General features: G+C 43.7%; 1 protein-coding gene, 1 long non-coding RNA gene and 1 pseudogene across 17 annotated transcripts in view; all 3 read right to left on the minus strand.

The window, feature by feature from the left end:
- Positions 1-3,672: 3,672 nt before the first annotated feature.
- On the minus strand, positions 3,673-4,374 carry LOC140846575 (SOSS complex subunit B2-like; annotated as a pseudogene).
- Positions 4,375-7,477: 3,103 nt separating this feature from the next.
- On the minus strand, positions 7,478-9,940 carry LOC140846396 (uncharacterized). Of its 2 annotated transcripts, none has more exons than XR_012125429.1 (2): positions 9,687-9,940; positions 7,478-8,962 (listed from the first exon to the last, which is right to left on the minus strand). It is a non-coding gene; the product is annotated as an uncharacterized lncRNA (long non-coding RNA). The 2 variants fall into 2 exon arrangements; XR_012125427.1 differs by having other exon boundaries at positions 9,661-9,940.
- Positions 9,941-12,096: 2,156 nt separating this feature from the next.
- The window catches only part of GIT2 (GIT ArfGAP 2), a 52,666-nt gene continuing 46,670 nt past the window's right edge, over positions 12,097-18,092 (minus strand). For all 15 annotated transcript variants that reach the window (XM_073222461.1, XM_017652704.3, XM_073222458.1 and 12 more), the window contains 2 exons: positions 15,875-15,938; positions 12,097-15,359 (listed from right to left, as the gene is read on the minus strand). In XM_073222461.1, the coding sequence (XP_073078562.1) occupies positions 15,147-15,359; positions 15,875-15,938 (277 nt within the window). In that variant the 3' untranslated portion in view covers positions 12,097-15,146. The remainder of the gene's footprint in view (positions 15,360-15,874; positions 15,939-18,092) is intronic.

Below are 18,092 nucleotides of genomic sequence, written 5' to 3' on the forward strand. Positions count from 1 at the left end.
ACAGAACCCAAGAATGGACTAACAGTTACCAAAGGGAAAGGGATTGGGGAGGATGGATGGGAAGGGAGGGATAAGGGGGAAAAAGGAGGGGCATTACTATTAGCAGACATAACGTAGTGGGGGACACGGGGAGGGCTGTACAACACAGAGAAGACAAGTAGTGATTCTATAGCATCTTACTACACTGATGGATAGTGACTGTGGGGGGGACTTGGTGATGGGGGGAGTCTAGTAAACATAATGTTCCTCATGTAATTGTAGATTAATGATAGCCCCCAAAAATATATATATATATATAATGCATCATTATAATGCCTTCAAAAGCATTAGCCTTAGCGGTGCTTTGCTGACCTTTTATTGTAGGGAGTTTGACATTGCAGTGCTTTCATCTTAGAAGGGTATTTACTTCATGACTTAATGTTATGGTCACTCAAAAATCTAAAAAAAAAACTATCTCAAAGGATACAAGTCTGATTTTCTTTATTATTAAGACTCATTTCTTAAGAGTGGATTTAGGTTCACAGCAAAATTAAGGGGAAGGTATACAAAGATTTCCCACCGAGGCCCTAGCCCCACACATGCATTGCTTCCCACATCATCAGTATCCCTCACCAGAATGGGACATTTGTAATAACTGATGAACCTACACTGACACATCCTAATACCCAAAGTACATAGTTTACTTTAGGGTTCTCTCAGTGTCGTATGTTCTGTGGATTTGGACAAATGTATAATGACGTACTCATCATTACAGTATCATAGAGAATTTTCACTGTCTATTCATCTGTCCCTCCCCTCAACTCCTGGTAACCATAGATCTTACTGTCTCCATAGTTTTACCTTTTCCAGGATATCACAGAGTTGGAATCATATAGAATGTAGCATTTTCAGACTGGCTTCTTTCACTTAGTTACATGCATTTAAGGCTCCTCTGTCTCCTTCATGACTTGATAGCTCATTGCCTTTTACTATGTGAGTAATATTCCATTGCTCGGATTTACCCATTTACCTACTGAAGAGTATCTTGGTTGATTCCAAGTTTTGGCAGTTTTGAATAAAGCTGCTATATACATCTGTGCATAGGTTTTTATATGGACATAAGTTTTCAGCTCCTTTGGGTAAATGCCAAAGGGAATGATTACTGGATCATATACGTAAGGATACGTTTAGTTTTGTAAGAAACCACCAAACCGTCTTCCAAAGTGGCTGTACCATTTTGTAGTCCTACCAACAATGTGTGAGAGTTCCTATTGCTCCACATCATATAGCATTTGGTGGGTTAGTGTTCCAGATTTTGGCTATTCTAGTAGTGCGCAGTGGTATCTCAGTTTAACGTACATTTTTCTGATGACAAACGATGTGGAGCATCTTTTCCTATGCTTATTTGCTATCTGTTTATCTTCTTTGGTGAGGTGTCTGTTAAGATCTGGCTCACTTTTTAATTAGGTGATTTGCTTTCTAATTACTGACTTTTAAGAGTTCTTTGCATATAAAGGCTAACAGACCTTTACCAGATGTGTCTTTTTGTTTTTTTAGGTCTTTCTCTCTTTAATCTCAACATGGTAAAAGGTATCCATACTTCCTAACCTTGCATTTTTTTTTCGTCCTGAGGTATAATTAGACAACCAACGTTTGACTGGTAATGTGCCAGAAATCATTCTAACCACTCACATAGAAAATCTTAAATAACTTTACAAAGGGGTACATATTACTTACTCGTTTTTATAGTTGTGAAACCTAAGGCTTACAGAGGTTTCAGATGTAATAGCAGGTCCAGCATCACAGGTGAGGAGATAACGCAGCCCGGATTGGGAGCTCGACAATCCATACCTGCTTATTTCAACTTTCCAGACTCCAAAATTCTTTCTTTTAAAATCACCTTTAATACTATATTCTCCTACAAATACCTTATATTGTTTCTACCTTGTAGATTTAAAAGAAAAAATTACATACTAATTTGTACCTTTTTTTCTTTAAACATCTGTAATTTTGTGAACATCTTAGTCATAAATCCAAATTAACTATAATTATCAGTATATGAGTAAAGGGAACTTTTTTTCAGTAATATATAAATCCCTATTACTGAAGTACTATATAGATCATAAACTCAAGAATATCCATTACTTCATCAACCACTAGCACTCTCCACATGGTACCTAAAGTAGTGGGTACTGAAATATTCATTAGATATGCTGAATTAGACAAATAATCTGGCACAAATTTTTATATTTAAACGCTAAGGTCACGCTAAGGTCAGAAAACAAAGTCTACCTAACTTACTTTGTGATTTGAGATGGGAGAAAAAAAGACAAAGCGACAAATACAGAGAGGTAAGTAGTCGCCAGGCTGAAGCCAAAATTAAACTATCAGAAAATGTACATCCTGGCTCTCCTTACACATCACTAAAAGAGCAAAACTAAGGTAGGTCTTTTAACATTAATGTAAGTTTTATTCAAGAGATAATATTAAAGAAAAGTTGAATTCTAACAAAGGAAAAATTTACCAGTGATCCACCCTAAAGTAAAAAGTGGAACTGGTGACTGTTTACAACACAAATAAATTATGCTGTATTGCTTCTTTGAGAGAACCATTTCTTAACATCTACTGATAAGGCTTTGTGAACTGTGTTCAGAAACTTTAAACACATACACACACACACACACACACACACACACACACACACACTCCTTTAAGAAAGTACCTTGGATTTTTACTCCAGGCTGTTTCTGCAAGTACCTAGGACCCTATAACTTTAAAAAGATTGTGTATTTCTACCTGAATTGGGACCCTATAACTTAAGACTGCATATTTCTACATGAACTCAATTTGCACTGCCTTAGCTATATTATTTACCACGATTTTAAAAAATTAGATCAGTATTTATTATGACTTTGTAACTCCTTCAAATTATACTTTAACATTTGACATGGTACTTCAAAAAATAAATATTCAAGGCCTCAGTTTTTGATAAGTATTAATAGGAATATCCTAAAAGTAGCTTTCTTATAAAAATTACCTGTTATAATACAGATCATATTCTATTTCATAATTCTGATAGAGAATGTGTTTTTTGGTAATGAAACAAGTTTAGGATGATTCATTCTTTAGAAAAATCTTAATGGCAGTCATTCAATGAAGCAGTCAATCATTCCTAAATTCACAAACACTCAGAAGCTTCTGTTAGCATTGACCGAGTTTTGGGGACTCTTTTTGGTGGTTATTGCTTTAGTTGGCAATACACAAATTTAAGGAAAAAGAACATCTCCCACTAAGCCTTATTTTAAATATTACAAAATTTACACAGAAGATAGACTCACAGAGGCTATAATGTTGGTATCTTATGTAACTGCACCAATGGGTGCAGGTTTTTTTAGAGAATATTGTTTTTTAGCTCTAAAAATAAATGCCCCCCCCAATTGGAAAAATAAAGACATTTGAAGTAGAATAAATAAACAAATAAATGCCCCTACTTTTCAGAGTGTTCCCATTCTTCAACAGGAGACTTGAACAGCTGAACAGGTTTGCTATCAAAACAAACCACTCTTGTTAACAAACCAAAAACATGAAACGAAACCGATAAAGAACAGTTTTCACAGTTAACAATAAATAAAAGTGTAGTAAGTGTTGAAGTAGGGCATGTAGTTTAAAAACTACATGAGTATTTGACATAGGTCATCTCTTAAAGGCTCTCCAAGGGTCCCTGCCATTACTTATTGTGGTCATGACTGTTTGATTGTTAGCTGTTCCTGGTGGATTTATAGGCCTGTGACCATTGCTTCTACCAGCATATAAAACGGCATCCCCGTGATTCTGGGCCAGTTTGAACCCCATTTCCCACTGATCCAAATGTACCTGTACCCATATTACCACTCATGGAATTATTCTTCTGTTCATTGTGTGCCCCTTTGTTCTGTTGTCCTCGATAATCTGGGTTGGCCTCACTGAAATTTGGCATTTCTGAATAAACCATACAAAATTCTCCAATTTTTTGAAGTTCTCCACCCCTTCCAGTATAAAGTGTCAGACATCCTTTCCACATGGGTGCATAGCCTCTGGTCAATCGTATATCCCCTGACTGTATAAGACCTCCGATTTCATCCCACATGGAAATAGTGATGCTGCCCATTCTATCTGCTACTTTGCATGATCTCACTTCGTGGCTGTCTTTGGTTTTGGTCATGCGACCTGTGAGGATTTAAAAATCAACAGGGGGAAGGGGTGTATTAGATACTGAGGACTCCCAGGAAGGCACACTCCTCCTCCAGGGTCACAAGGGGTCTGGCAGCAGGAGAGCTGTAGTCTCCAGATGTGTCTTTTGCAAATAGTTTCTTATAGGCTGTGGCTTGTTTTTTAATTTTCTAAAAAATTATGGTCATACCCAAGTTCATCTAGGTTTCCTCCTGCATTATCTTCTAGGAGCTTTATAGTTCTCCATTTAACAATCAGGTCTGTGATTAATTTTGAGTTAATTTCTATGAAGGGTGTAAGGTCTGTGTCTGTCTTTTTTTTTTTTTTTTGCACGTGGATGTTCAGTTGTTCCAGCACCATTTGTTGAAAAAAATTATCTTCACTCCGTTGTCAAAGATCCACTGCCTTTGCCCCTTTGTCAAAGATCAGTCGACTCTATTTATGTGGGTCTTTCCGGGCACTATCTTCTATTGCATTGATCTATTTATCTATTCTTCCTCCAATGCCAGACTGTCTTGGTTACTGTTGCTTTATAATAAGTCTTGACGTCAGGTAGTGTCAATCTTCCAAGTTTCTTCTTCTCCTTCAATATTGTATTGGCTTTTCTGGGTCTTTTGCCTTTCCATATAAACTTTAGAATTAGTTTGTTGATATCTATAAACTAGGATATCAAACTAGGATATTGCTAGGGTTTTGACTGGGACTGCATTGAATCTATACATCAAGTTGGGAAGGACTGACATCTTAACAATATTGAATATTCCTATCAATATTTCTCCATTTATGTATTAATGTATTATTTCATTCATCAGAGTTTTGTAGTTTTCTTCATATACATCTTGTACAATTTTTTTTTAAGATTTATACCTATAGTAATTTACCTTTTGGGTGCTAATGTAAACAGTATTGTATTTTTCATATCAAATTCCACTTGTTCATTGCTGGTAAATAAGAAAATGATTAGCATTTTACATTAATCTTATATCTGGCAACTTTGCTATAAATGCTTATTAGTTCCAGGTTTTTGTTTTTCTTTTTTTGTCAATTCTTCTGGATTTTCTACAGAGGTGATCACGTCATCTGTGAACAAAGACAATTTTATTCCTTCCTTCCCAATCTGTATAACTTCTACTTCCTTTTCCTGTCTTAGAGCATTAGCTAGAACTTCCAGTACTGTGTTGAGAAGGAGTGGTGAGAGGGGACATCTTTGCCTTGTATCTGACCTCAGAGGGAAAGCTTTGAGTTTCGCACCACTAGATATGATCTAGGCTGTAGGGTTGTTACAGATTTTTTAATTAAGTTGAAGAAGTTCCTTTCTATTCCCAGTTTGCAAGAGCGTTTAGCATAAATGGAAGATGGATTTTCTCAAATGCTTTTCTACATCTGTTAATAGGAAGGATCATGTGATTTTTCTTCTTTAGGTTGTTGATGTGATGATTGACTTTTGACTGTTGAACCAGCCCCTACATACCTGGGATAAATCCCACTTGGTCATGGTGTGTAATTATTTTTAGACATTACTGGATTCAGTTTGCTTATGTTTTGTTGTGGATGTTTGCATCTGTGTTGATCAGAGATATTTGTCTGTAGTTTTCCTGTAATGTCTTTGCCTGGTTTTGGCATTAGGGCAATGCTGGCCTCATAAAGTGGGTTAGGAAGCGTTCCTTCTGCTTCTGTCTTCTGGAAGAGATTTCAGGGACTTGGTATACTTTCTTCCTTAAATGTGTAGTAGAATTCATCAGTGAAACTATCTGGCTCTGGTGTTCTGTTTTGGAAGGTTATTAGTGATTAATTAGTGATTCCGTTTATTGTAGGTTTACTTACATTGTCTGCTTTCTCTTGTGTGAATTTCGACAGATGTGTCTTTCAAGGAATTGGTCCTTTTCATCTAGGTATTCAAATTTGTGGGCGTAGAGTTGCTCACAGTATTCCATCTGACCCTTGTTCTCAGGTAAGTGAATGGCACCACCATCCATCCTGCCAGCTGAAAGAGCCATAAGCTGAGGGGCACTGAGTCCTGCTGCTATGCTCTCCTGAAATCTCCGAGCCCAAGCACTGTGCTCCCTTTCACCACCATCTCTCATGGATACCACTGACTTCTGTCTGCAGTCACCCATCCACCTCACATTTTCTCCATCCTGCAGAGATCTTTTACAAACACACACCTGAAATGAAAATCTTCCACCCTTTTCAATGGTCCCCTTCTGCACTTAGGACTAAGACCCAAATTGCTTCCCTGGCCTATCAGGTTGTATATTGGCTGGCCCTCCAGGAGCATCCCCTGGACGCACTGTGCTGTCTCCCGACCCTCCAGGAGCATCCCCTGGACGCACTGTGCTGTCTCCCGGCCCTCCAGGAGCATCCCCTGGACGCACTGTGCTGTCTCCCGACCCTCCAGGAGCATCCCCTGGACGCACTGTGCTGTCTCCCGGCCCTCCAGGAGCATCCCCTGGACGCACTGTGCTGTCTCCCGGCCCTCCAGGAGCATCCCCTGGACGCACTGTGCTGTCTCCCGGCCCTCCAGGAGCATCCCCTGGACGCACTGGGCTGTCTCCCGGCCCTCCAGGAGCATCCCCTGGACGCACTGGGCTGTCTCCCGGCCCTCCAGGAGCATCCCCTGGACGCACTGGGCTGTCTCCCGGCCCTCCAGGAGCATCCCCTGGATGCACTGGGCTGTCTCCTGGCCCAGGAAATAGAAGCAGCAATCAGTCTGGTGAAAAGATGATCCTTTCAGCATTAGTTACAGTAGCAAAAACTGATAACCTAAGATGTCCAATACTAGAATTGAGTTTGAAATAGTATGCAGTGTGGTAAAATGAAATGGAATACTTAAAATTTTTTTAAAGTTCTGGAGAAATGTTCATACTGTGTTAAAAACTTGTTTAAAAGCAGTATTCACATAATTCATTTTTAAGAAAACAATCTTACTTTGTATTTCTTAAAGTTGGGATGATGGGTATTTTTCATTTTGGGTGCTTTTCTGTATTTCACACAGAGAATAGAACCTTTGAACTGATGGGAAAATGTTATTTAAAAAATAAAGAAAAAGGTAAATCCTAGAGATAATTAACAAAACTGCCAGATAAAACTAAACAACTCTCCTCTGTTGCTTAAGGAGATATTTTGCACCCTCAGGCTGCGCAAATTAAGGACCCATTCCCCAATATGGCTGTGGGAGATTTCTGGTCGGGGCACAGTCCTACAGTGGTCTCTGGGGCTCCTCTTCAGCACCTTGGTCTCTGAACAACTTGGATGAGTATTATGAAAAAACTCTCAAAAGGTCACACGCTATATGAGTCCATTTATTTAACATTCTTGAAAGGACAAAATTATAGAGCTGGAGAAGAGATTCGTGGTTGCCAGGAGCTGGGGAGTGACTGAGGGGCAGCACCAGAGACACGTCCGTGGTGATGCAGCATGTCGGTGTGCACTGTGGGAGCGACAGGAACCTACACATGATACAGCAGCATGGAGCTACGTGCACAGCACGCACACAAGGGCATTCACAACCCGGGGACACAGGCCTGTGACTATCAATGTCAGGGTCCTGACTTTGATAACCATATTTCAGTGTTGTAAGATGTTACCACGGGGGGAAACTGAATGAAGGGCCCAAGGGACTTCTTTACTGTTTTTACAACTACTTTGCGAATCTATGATTATTTCAAAACAAAACATAATAGTAATCTAGTACAGACAAAGCTTCTTAAGACACAAAGAACATTAACCATAAGGAAAAGATTGATACATTTGACTATACTAAAACAACTTATCTTCAAAAGACACTTGAGGGAAAAGAAATGCCACAGATGGAAAAGGATGTTTGTAAAACAGACAATCAACAAAGGACTAGTTCTCAGCACATTTAAAAAACTCCTATGAATAATTTAAAAAATAAACAGAGAACCTAGTGGAAAAATGGGTAAACACTCGAAACAGGCACTTCACTAAAGAGGAACTCAAAATGGCTAATAAACATGGAAAAGCACACAACCATATTATTAATCAGAAATGCAAATGAAAACATACTACACAAACCCACTGGACCACAAAATTAAAACAGCTTATTATATCACCTTTGATGAAGATGCAGAACATGAGAAACATTCTGCTGGTATGGCGCTTTGGCAGACAGCATGAAAACAGTGAGTGCTACAGGTCAGGAGATGCACACATTCTATGACCCAGGAGTTCCACACCCAGGTGTATGTACGTACCCCACAGAGATGTGGTCATCTGTCAGCAAAAGACATGATTTTTATAGCATTTCTTTTTGTAAGACCCCAAAACTAAAACAACATTAAAATACATGTAAATCATGGTGTATATGTTCCATGAAGATACACAAGATGGAAAATCTACTACCTAGAGGTGTGCCTGTTGCTCTAGTTGGAGCTCGCAATATGGAGGGAAAGAAGAGAGCAAATCGGTAGGGTTCTCTTCGTATGTTCAAAAACAGGCAAAACAAAGCTCTTCCTGAGGGGTGCACACACAGGAGTTGGACCAAAAAGCACGGAGGCTATCAGCACTCAAGTTCGGGAGAGGGAGCAGCCCACAGGGGCTCCTACAGGAAAGGCATTTCCTCCTCGCGGTGCTGGTTACACAGGTGGTCACCTCATGATCCTATGTGGATGTGTCAGGCACATATCGGTATTTAGAGTTCACAAGGCAAGGAGACAAACAAGTGTGGGCTGTGGTCCAAGCTGGCCCGGGTTCCGGTCCTGATGCGCTACCACTTGGAGGCCACGTGACTCCTCTGTGGGCCTAGTTTCATCTGTGAAATGTGGAGAATGGCAGTGCACACATGCAATAAGATAAATACAGAAAGCACAAAGCTCAAATGAACCCACTTTTCCTGCCAAGAGGAAGCCACTCCACCTCTAGGAAACAGGCTGCCTATGGTGGAAATGCCCATCTCTGCCATTGGACTTGGGCAGGATTTTCATCTTGTTTTAATCAGAAGCAGCAGGTCAGACTCCACTCCTCTGCAGGCTTCCACCCTAGGTGTGTGTGTGGGGTGCTCTCCTACTATGCTGGGGTCAGGGTAGACCCCCTACCCCTGCTGTGCGGCCCCACAGGGAGCCCTCCTGCTTCTTGCACAGGGCTGCTTCTTCCAGAAGGACTGACTTGGGCCAGTCAGCAAGCTCCACGGAACCTGTGGGGTCCCCAAACTGTTGAACAAAGGAATTGGGCAAGATCTTCCACTCACAGATCAGTCTTACTTGAACAACAGTTACCAAGTGTCACCATTTGAAACAGAGAAGAGAAATACTTGTGGCAAAAACAAGGGATTGGAAGATGGAACACAAACTTGACCACCCAGGCTCCATTCCCCTCAGCTCCCACGGAGGGGAGAGGGCCAGAGACCAGGGCCCCACCTATCCCTGGCCTTCCTGCCCACACCCCCCAGGGCAGGCAGGATGTTGGCAGACAGCAGCTATCGAGTCCGCCCCACATTTCCCCCCACCTTACCTCTGCTGATGTCATGGGCTCCTCACCTTCGGCTTCCAGAAGGTCAGCCATCTGCCATGCTCTCCAGGCCTCCTCCTCCTGGACGGTCCCCTGTGCAGCAGAGCCCAGTGACGGAGCGTGCAGGCCCATGCTCTTTTTCTGCCATCACTGGGCTGTGAGGGCCCAGCTTCAGTTCCCTCATCTGCAAAATGGGGGTAGGTTCAGTCCCTACTTAATGAAATTGTACATAGCCCAGTGGCTGCACACAGTGAGTGCTTGGGTTAACTTAGCCCCTCTGATCTGAAAGGAGTAGGGTGGGGTGGGTGGGGGGTGTGGAATGAGGTCCTGGGAAGGAGGGTGCTGGAAGAGCACAGTGGTGAGGTGTGATAGACGGGAAGGCTAAGAGGGCTGCCTCAGACCCAGGGGGTTGGGGGCCAAGTCAGATCTCAAAGTGCTCTGGGGCTGTGGAAACAAGACTAGGGAGGGGGGCCAGGGGAGACGTCTGTGGGGCTTAGGGGCAGGGCAGGGGGTGAGGGTTCTGAGAGTAGGGGAAGACGAGTCCTGAGAATGGATGGGTCTGGGAAGCGGTGAGGGGTGAGAGAGGGATTTTGGAGGAGGCATGGGTCCTCAGAAGCTACAGCTGGAGAAACAGGCCTGAGAGATTCCTAGGGGGTTCAGAGTGTCTGGGGCCTGGGACAGCACAGTCAGGAAGCTCTGCAGGCAAGGGCCTGAATGTGGGAGGGGGATGGTGGGGCCGGCACGAAGCGAGGGTTCATGCTGGTCCCTTGGTCCCCAGCAGCCCCTCCGCTGTGGACCTGCTCTGTGGTGAGCTGAAACATGCTCCATGGTCATGTGTGGCTCTGGCTTCTGGCTCAGTGGTCACCGGCAGAGGCAGGGACCACAGAGCCTTCCGCACAGGGTCTGTGGGCCTCGGAGACTGGTTCTTGGGCAGCCTTGCACACCAGCCGGCCGAGCAGCAGCTCACCCTCAGTCCCCGTAGTGAGGCTGCCCCTGTGCAGCCCTGTAAGTGGGAAGGCCCTGCTCACAGGGCTGGGGACCAGTGGACAGTCCTTCCAGTTGGTCACTCAACAAACGCTGGAGGGGTCCTGGTGCCCAGAGCTCAAGGGTGAGCGACAGCCCCTGCCCGAGGGGCCCATCGGAGGGGTTATGTACTATATACCACTTGTCCAATAAAGCCATTTGTTCAGTCTCGTGTTGCCCACCAGTCCCCCTCTGATCTAGCTTCAGGGTAATGTAGCTGCCTCGCTGTTTCACCTCCACGTGGAGGCCACATTCTCTGAGACTCCTCAGTTGTGGACCCTGCGGGCCTGTGAAAAGCCAACCTGGCTGATTTGGAGGAAGACCAACTGGACTAACAGAACTCAACATGTTCCCCCTCTTCCCTCCAACTTGACCTCAGGGGTGAATTTCCTCATCTATACAATGGGAACTTCTCCTTCATGGGATCATAGTAAGGACTGAATGAGTTAAATCCTACTTAAAGTACCCAGCACAGTGCCTGGCCCAAGGTAAAGAGCTGATACATGACAGCCATAATCAGAATTATTACAAAAACATGCTCAGAGTCAGAAGGCAAGGAGCTGTGTGTGTGGGCGGAGGGTGGGGGTGGGGCCTGGAAATGGTCCTCCACGGTGCTTCTCAGAGTGTGGTCCCTGGACCAGTAGCATCCACATCTCCTGGGAACCTGCTTGAAATATAAGCTTCCAGGCCCCATCCCAGAGCTGTGGAATCAGAGGCTGAGGTTCAGCGAGCCCTCCTAGGCCATGATGTGTTTTATTTGGAAACCCCTGGCATAGAAGCAGCTTCCAGGGTGAGCTGATGGGTTGGCCTGCTGGTTCTGGATCCACAGACAAGCTGGATACCCAGTGAGGATGCTCCATCTTCCCAGTCTTGTCACTTGGGAAGACAACCATGGTGGCCAGGTCCTGCCACGTGTCTTCTGTTTGGAAGAAGAGCCACATATCATTTCTACAGAGGACAACGAACTGTAGGGCACTGAGGGTTGCCCTGGTTGAACCCAAGGTTACAACCATATTCCAGTCTCCTGGGTTGCCTGAGCCTGGGCTTTGCTCTCAAAACAAGGCTGGTGGCTCTAAGAGACCAAACTAACTCCACCCCTGACCACCTGATGCAGGGTGGCAAGGGCACCTGTACTCAGCTGGGTTTTGCTGGAGTGAAAAAATTGAAGTTGAGGAGCGAATACATCATGGTAAGATGCATGGAACTGACATCCCGATGCAGGACCTCTTCTAAGAAAGCTACTGGCTAAGCAGAGGAGGAAAAAGATCATCATTCCTGTAATGACGCGGCCCGCAGGGCGAGAGCGCATCCAATACTGTCCCATTAAACATGGGGTCACGTGAGGAGAAGAGCCTCCTTGGAACTTCGACCAAGTACCTGGAAACATCAATTGATGGGAAACGTAGAATCACCACAGACACTTACAGAGCCTGTTTATTGTATAACTAGCAGGCATAACTTCCAAAATAATTTTACAACGCTTAAAGGGTTGTACAATTACAGGAATAGAATGTACAGTAAAAATGAAAAAGTACAGAAGAGTGGATGACCTGGGAAAACACATTTGAATAAAAGGCATCTCATTTTTCCTATGCAGCATTTTCTTTTGTAAAAACAAGTGCGACCTTGAACTGGGGAAGAAAAGAAGGAAAACTGTATGACTGGGAAGCTCACAGCCGCTGTGGAGGACAGACACATGCTAGTCTTACTCTTGGTTCTGCAGCTTAAGTCGCTGGAAGAATCAGGCAACAGCTCCTGAGTTGTGCGTTTACAGTTCCAATTTTATGAAATTCTGTTATTTGATCTTTGGGCCCAATTCATTGTTCTTTGGCAAATACGAACTATTTGCATTCTGAAGCAGATGACTTCGGTTAAAAGGAGCTTAGGGGTGGAGCTGTCTCATCTTCAGCAAGCGCCAGTTTTGTAAAGTGCACGTCCATCCTATCAGCTTTGGGAGGGGCGTGGAGACTGGAGAATTAGGTAAGAGAATGACGGTACAGGACACAGACACTAGTGCAAGGCTGTGGAACCCATGTGCAAAAGGCGTTGAACAACTGTGCAGACATGGTGCGATTTGCCAACAGGACCAGAGAACCTCCAACGCTGGGTCTCAGACGGGGCTGAGGAAGCGGGCGGGGCACCTACGGAGAAGGAAGACTTGCACCCGCTGTCACTGTGTGTCCCCCCACCTGGGAACATCCTTCGGGAGCTTTGGCACTGTGGGTTAACCGCAAACTTCTGTGTTCTTATCGCTGGAAGTGCTTGTGGATCCCCACATTCCTTGAGTTTCTCTAGGGACACAGACCCACATCCTCTGTCTCAGTCTTTGCATGTTCAAGTGAAGATGTGGCTTCGCCTACTGCAGGTGACTCATTCTGAGCCCTCCCGGGCAGGCCAAGGGCACCAACTCAGGACTGCTGCTGGGCCTTTCCTGCAGACCCGTATGGGACCAACAGGAGGGCAGGTATTTGCAAGAAAAAGAAGGGACAGCTAAGTATGTGCAGTAGGTAGGGAAGGTATCAGATGGTGCTTGAACTGAAGGGAGAAGGTAGCCTTCAAGAAGGTGTCTCCTCAGTGTCCAGCAGGAACATGGCACTTGGGGTTGGGCAGACAAGCCAGTGGCTGAGTCTTTGGAGATGTGGACCCCCTCCTCACACTATCAGTGCAGCAACACCCGTCAAAAGCATTCACACACAGTGACTTAGTAAACCAAACACCATCATGGTGTTCCTTTCCCAACAGCATACGGTCAGCATAAAGGTGTGATCAAACAGTTTTGTGACAATACATGCTCATTTAGCATGTAGGTAGACAACTTTGATTATTCTGGCTTCTTCACGTGTGAATGAGCACTACAGAACAGAAGATATGGGTGAAACGAGAACTACCAGCAACTTACCAGAGGGCAGGGCAGCCACGCTGCAGGGAAGGCTCAGAGAATAAATAGGGTATGACCAGGGAAGCCAGGCCCTCAGCGTGCAGTTTACAGGGGCTGGGGAAGAGGCCATGAGCTGGCAGCCTAGGCCACAGCTCACCCACACGTGAGCTGTGAAAATGTTTAGCTGTCAACATTATAAACAGAGACATGGCACACACACACAAAAAATCCAGTTTTCTGGTGTGTCCTGAAAAATCAAAGCTCCGGGAAACCCTTGACCCTCTTTTCCACATGATAGTCTTAGGAGAGCAGGGTAGCTGCTATCCCTAGTGGGTGTGCGTGCGCTACCCACAGACCCCATCCCCTGCTCTGCACCTGCTCATTTTATTCATCTCTGTCACTACTGCCTGGCTCCTCTTGTCTAGTTCAGGGTCTGAGCCACACAAACACATAGCTGCTGCAAAAAGCAGGGACAGGAATATGCTTTAACATTCAGAACAAGGAAGGTCTTTTTAGTAACTTAAGAAACTATCCCAGTGTGTTCCATACTTAAACCTGTACTCTTCCGCAGCTTTGGGATAGCTGGTGGTCAGCTAGAGTATACTCTCCAAGGAATTCTCGAAAGCTGACATCTTATTTTTAAGTACAATGAGGTAATGGAAAAATGAACTCAGATGGTAGTATAAATCTTGCCAGAAGTCCTAAGAGTGATGTCGGGGAGCAGATTCTTTCTCTCCACAGTCTATGGCAGTGATCCCTGAATGGGGTGGTACACAATCAGTATGGCTTGTGGTACCGATTCTCCTCTTTGCTGCACTTGGGAATGAAATGTCTGGCTCCTGTCACAAGGCAGAGCACTGACACATGTAACAATGGGGGGCTCTTACTGAACACGGCCAAATGGCTGGCACATGACATGCAGGCTGAGTGCTTATCTGATGCCACTGAGACTTCAGGGTGACACAGTAAAATGGAAAGAGATAAAGAGAGAAAAAATTAAATAGAAGAACATCTAACATGATAGAACAGTCAAAGAGAAATGAAGCAATTCATTGTTGCCTTCCAAGAGAGACTGTTACACTACTTTTAGGAAGTGGCAAAGTCCTTTCTCTACATACATACCCCAAACGCAGAGATTCTTGCAGTAGGCTGGAAAATGCGCTATTGCATAATGCTTGGTAGGAACAGGGAATTTTATTTTTTTATCCCCAAACTCTCAAGAATATGTTTTGCTAAAAAATCTCATTTATAGTTTTGACCATAGGCAGGGAGTTTTAAAGGATGGAAAAGTTCTAACAAACTTGAAAACAATGAAGCTATGCTGGGATGTCTCTGATCATTAACTCAACAGACACTGACAGCACAACAGAACATTGAAAAGTAAACCGGCAAACAGGCACAAAATAAGGCAAGTGGGTTAAATTAATAGTTGAAAATTTGTTAGAAAACATGCAAAAATAATACTGAATTTTTAAAAATGTTTTAAACTTTCATTAAATGTTTGTTTCTGTAAAAATCAGAAGAGTTCCATAAATTTGAAACCAGACTTTACAAAGCCTAGAAAACGGAAGGGCCAGCACTCTGAGGCTCAGTTGTTGTTCTCTTTGGTGGTGATGGTAACCAGCTGTTTGGCGGCCTTGGCTATGTCATACGCACACTGGATGACCTGCTGGGTGACCAGCTGGATGTCTGTGGATGGGCCAGAGTCCCCCAGAAGGGTCTTCTTGCACTCCGACTGGAGGCGGTAGGCACTGGATGTCAGTAAGCGAAGAGAAGTCCTCACCATGTCAGACTTGGGTTTCTAAACAGAAAAACAGAGCCGTTCGCCATGAACTGCAGGGTGAACATCCAGGAGCAAAGACAGGCATTCTTCTGAAAACAACTCAAGCTGTTCCACGGCAACCGGCAGTTCTATCATGCACTTTTTAAATGAGGATGCTTGGAACACCGCAAGCTTTGCAACCCACAGTGGGAGATGCCAAAGTACTCTGACTCAAAGGTCAAAGTGCATGCAGTGTCATGTTAATAGTATGTGCTATTCTGAGGTAGTTTTCAAAAAAATATGAATCCACTTGGGTGAAATATTCCAGATAAAATTTTATTCTATTAATGCTTTGTCTTTTAGCATTTGGCTTATATATTCTTATTAAAACCAACATTCATATAGAACAAAAAAATGTTTCAATGTCCTAGATGACTGTGTGCCCTATTTAAAACTCTGTACTACAAAAAAGCTAATATAATGTAATGGTCATGAAGAAATTTCTTGCAGCTCATTTAAAATAATCTGAATCAAGTAAGCAGGAAGTGACTTACTTTGGGGAATAATGCTGCCATTTCTGTAACAGCTACGTGTATCCTCTCTGAGCAGGGAATATAACTGTAAGAATATTGAAGAGGTTAATCAGACAGTAAAAATAATTCAGAGACAGAAAATACTCAGGAGCTACAACAGGTTCCATTTATACTCTCTTAATGAAGGGCTGAAGTTGTGGCCAGTCCACTGTGGATCCGACACCAACAGAAGGCACTTGGTTATAAAGCAAGGTCCCCATCCCTTCTTGAAGATTCACTCAATCTGCAGAAAACAGTCTCCACATATGAAACGTAGGTAACATATACTACTAGCCAGGAGAAACCACAAAACAGTCTACAAAGACATTCACACCTCCTCAGGTTGGTCATTTGTTTCTCATTGTGTTTCATTTTCCTAATTTATTGAAAGAGAACAAGGATTTCCATGCAAAGGATGAAAAATTATCCACTTGCTCATGAAGTTGCCACGACTTTGTAATAAAATGCTATGAGCAGGCTGCACTCTCTCTGCTTCCTGGGGAGCTCAAAGACGACAAAGCCATTAAATCTGCCTTTGCTGCTCCTTTCGTCCAGGATGCCTGGCCTTATGTTCACCTCTCAGAGCTGAGGCCTCAGAAGCACCGACTGCATAGCAGGCTCTGTTCTTGGTGCTCTGCAGAGACACACATCATCCTCCCAACAGTCCTATGTGGTTGGCACTATTACAATACCCATTTTTCAAATGAGGAAGCTGAAGCCTGTAGAGGCAGAGAACTTGTCTGAGATCCGACAGCTGGTAGAGAGAGCTGAGCTCAACCCCAGCTGCCTGGCACCAAAGCCTGGGACCCTCACTACTACACCGCAGGCCTCTCTCGGCATCAGAAGGCAAGAGACTCACATCTTTCCTAGCACAAGCCTCTTCTCACTGGTGACCGGTGATTTGGGTTTCTCAGGTGATGAGAACGGGGAAGAACGGAGACTTTGCTTTCATTCAGGATTCTAATTCTTAGTATTGTGACAAGCAACATATGGGGCTAGTTCCCTGCACCATCAAAAGGTTAGGGTTCTGCCCGGAGCAGTGTGTGTTACAAGGTGCAGAGATAAAGACAAACTGAAGATGGTATCGAGTGATGGTACTTAGGTACCATGTTGCCACCAGGCCTGGATTTTGTTTCTAGAACTGACCCACAGAGCCCAGGAGGGAAATGGATGTAACAAAAGCATTTTAGGGGCCTGTTTTTAGCATGTTAGGAAATACGGTGCCAACACTCAGGTTTGGCCTCACATTAGAACCCATGTGGCTGTGTTTTAGACTTTCCCTTCTTAAGATACAGAACCAAATGCCATTCAGCATCCATTACAGCTTAAGTAGTACACTTTCCCCTTTTATTAAGTTATGAGGTTGGCTTCTGCTTAAAGATTGTCATAAGCAACCTCTGTAGTTCATCTTTATAAAAAAATCTAGTTTCAAAATTATTTTAATTAAGGCTGCCTACATTTTAAATTATTACATTTCAAGAAAATGGTTTATATTATTCCAAAATGCCTGCAAATGGGAAATCCTGACTTTTACCTTAATAAGCAATTAGAACCACACACTCTGTAATAAGAAAAACACCAATGTATAAGGAGTTATTTAACTGGTAAATATGAAGGAGCGACAACCCATTTGGTCACACAGACACCCAGAGAGAGAAAAAGGTACTGTCCGAGCAACCCCGGTACCAGGCATGAACGTGTCCTGCACCAGCAGGCCCATTAACATCATAGTAACTGAAAACCAAGCCTAGGAATTTTATGTTTTGCTGGTTAGGGTTTTTTTTGTTTTTACCCAGAAATACAATTCACCCTTTCTACCTACTACACAGAGAAGACATTTCTCCTAAGGACATCTCTCAAAAATTTGCTCATTATGAAATATTTTAGGAAACCATCAATAAGCCACAAAAGAAAGCACACACAGATTAATGAGAAAGTCCTCCTCTGTCAGAGGGAGCTCATGTGGCAGGAAGCAAGGCTGGAGGCCCAAGGGATGGACCAGGCTGAGGGAAGGTGGGGACCACACGTGAATGTGTCCACACGGGCTGCTGGTCCACTAGGATGAGCCGAAATGATGGATCAAGAGGAAAAAACAGGAGGGAAAGCCATAGGTTTAATTAGTACAATGTGAAGTTATAAATGAAGTGTCTCAGATATGTAAGTAACCAGAGATTTTAATAGAACTTTGGGCAATTTATAA

Source organism: Manis javanica, chromosome 15 (genome assembly GCF_040802235.1).
Source record: "Manis javanica isolate MJ-LG chromosome 15, MJ_LKY, whole genome shotgun sequence".
Taxonomy (NCBI): Eukaryota; Metazoa; Chordata; class Mammalia; order Pholidota; family Manidae; genus Manis; species Manis javanica.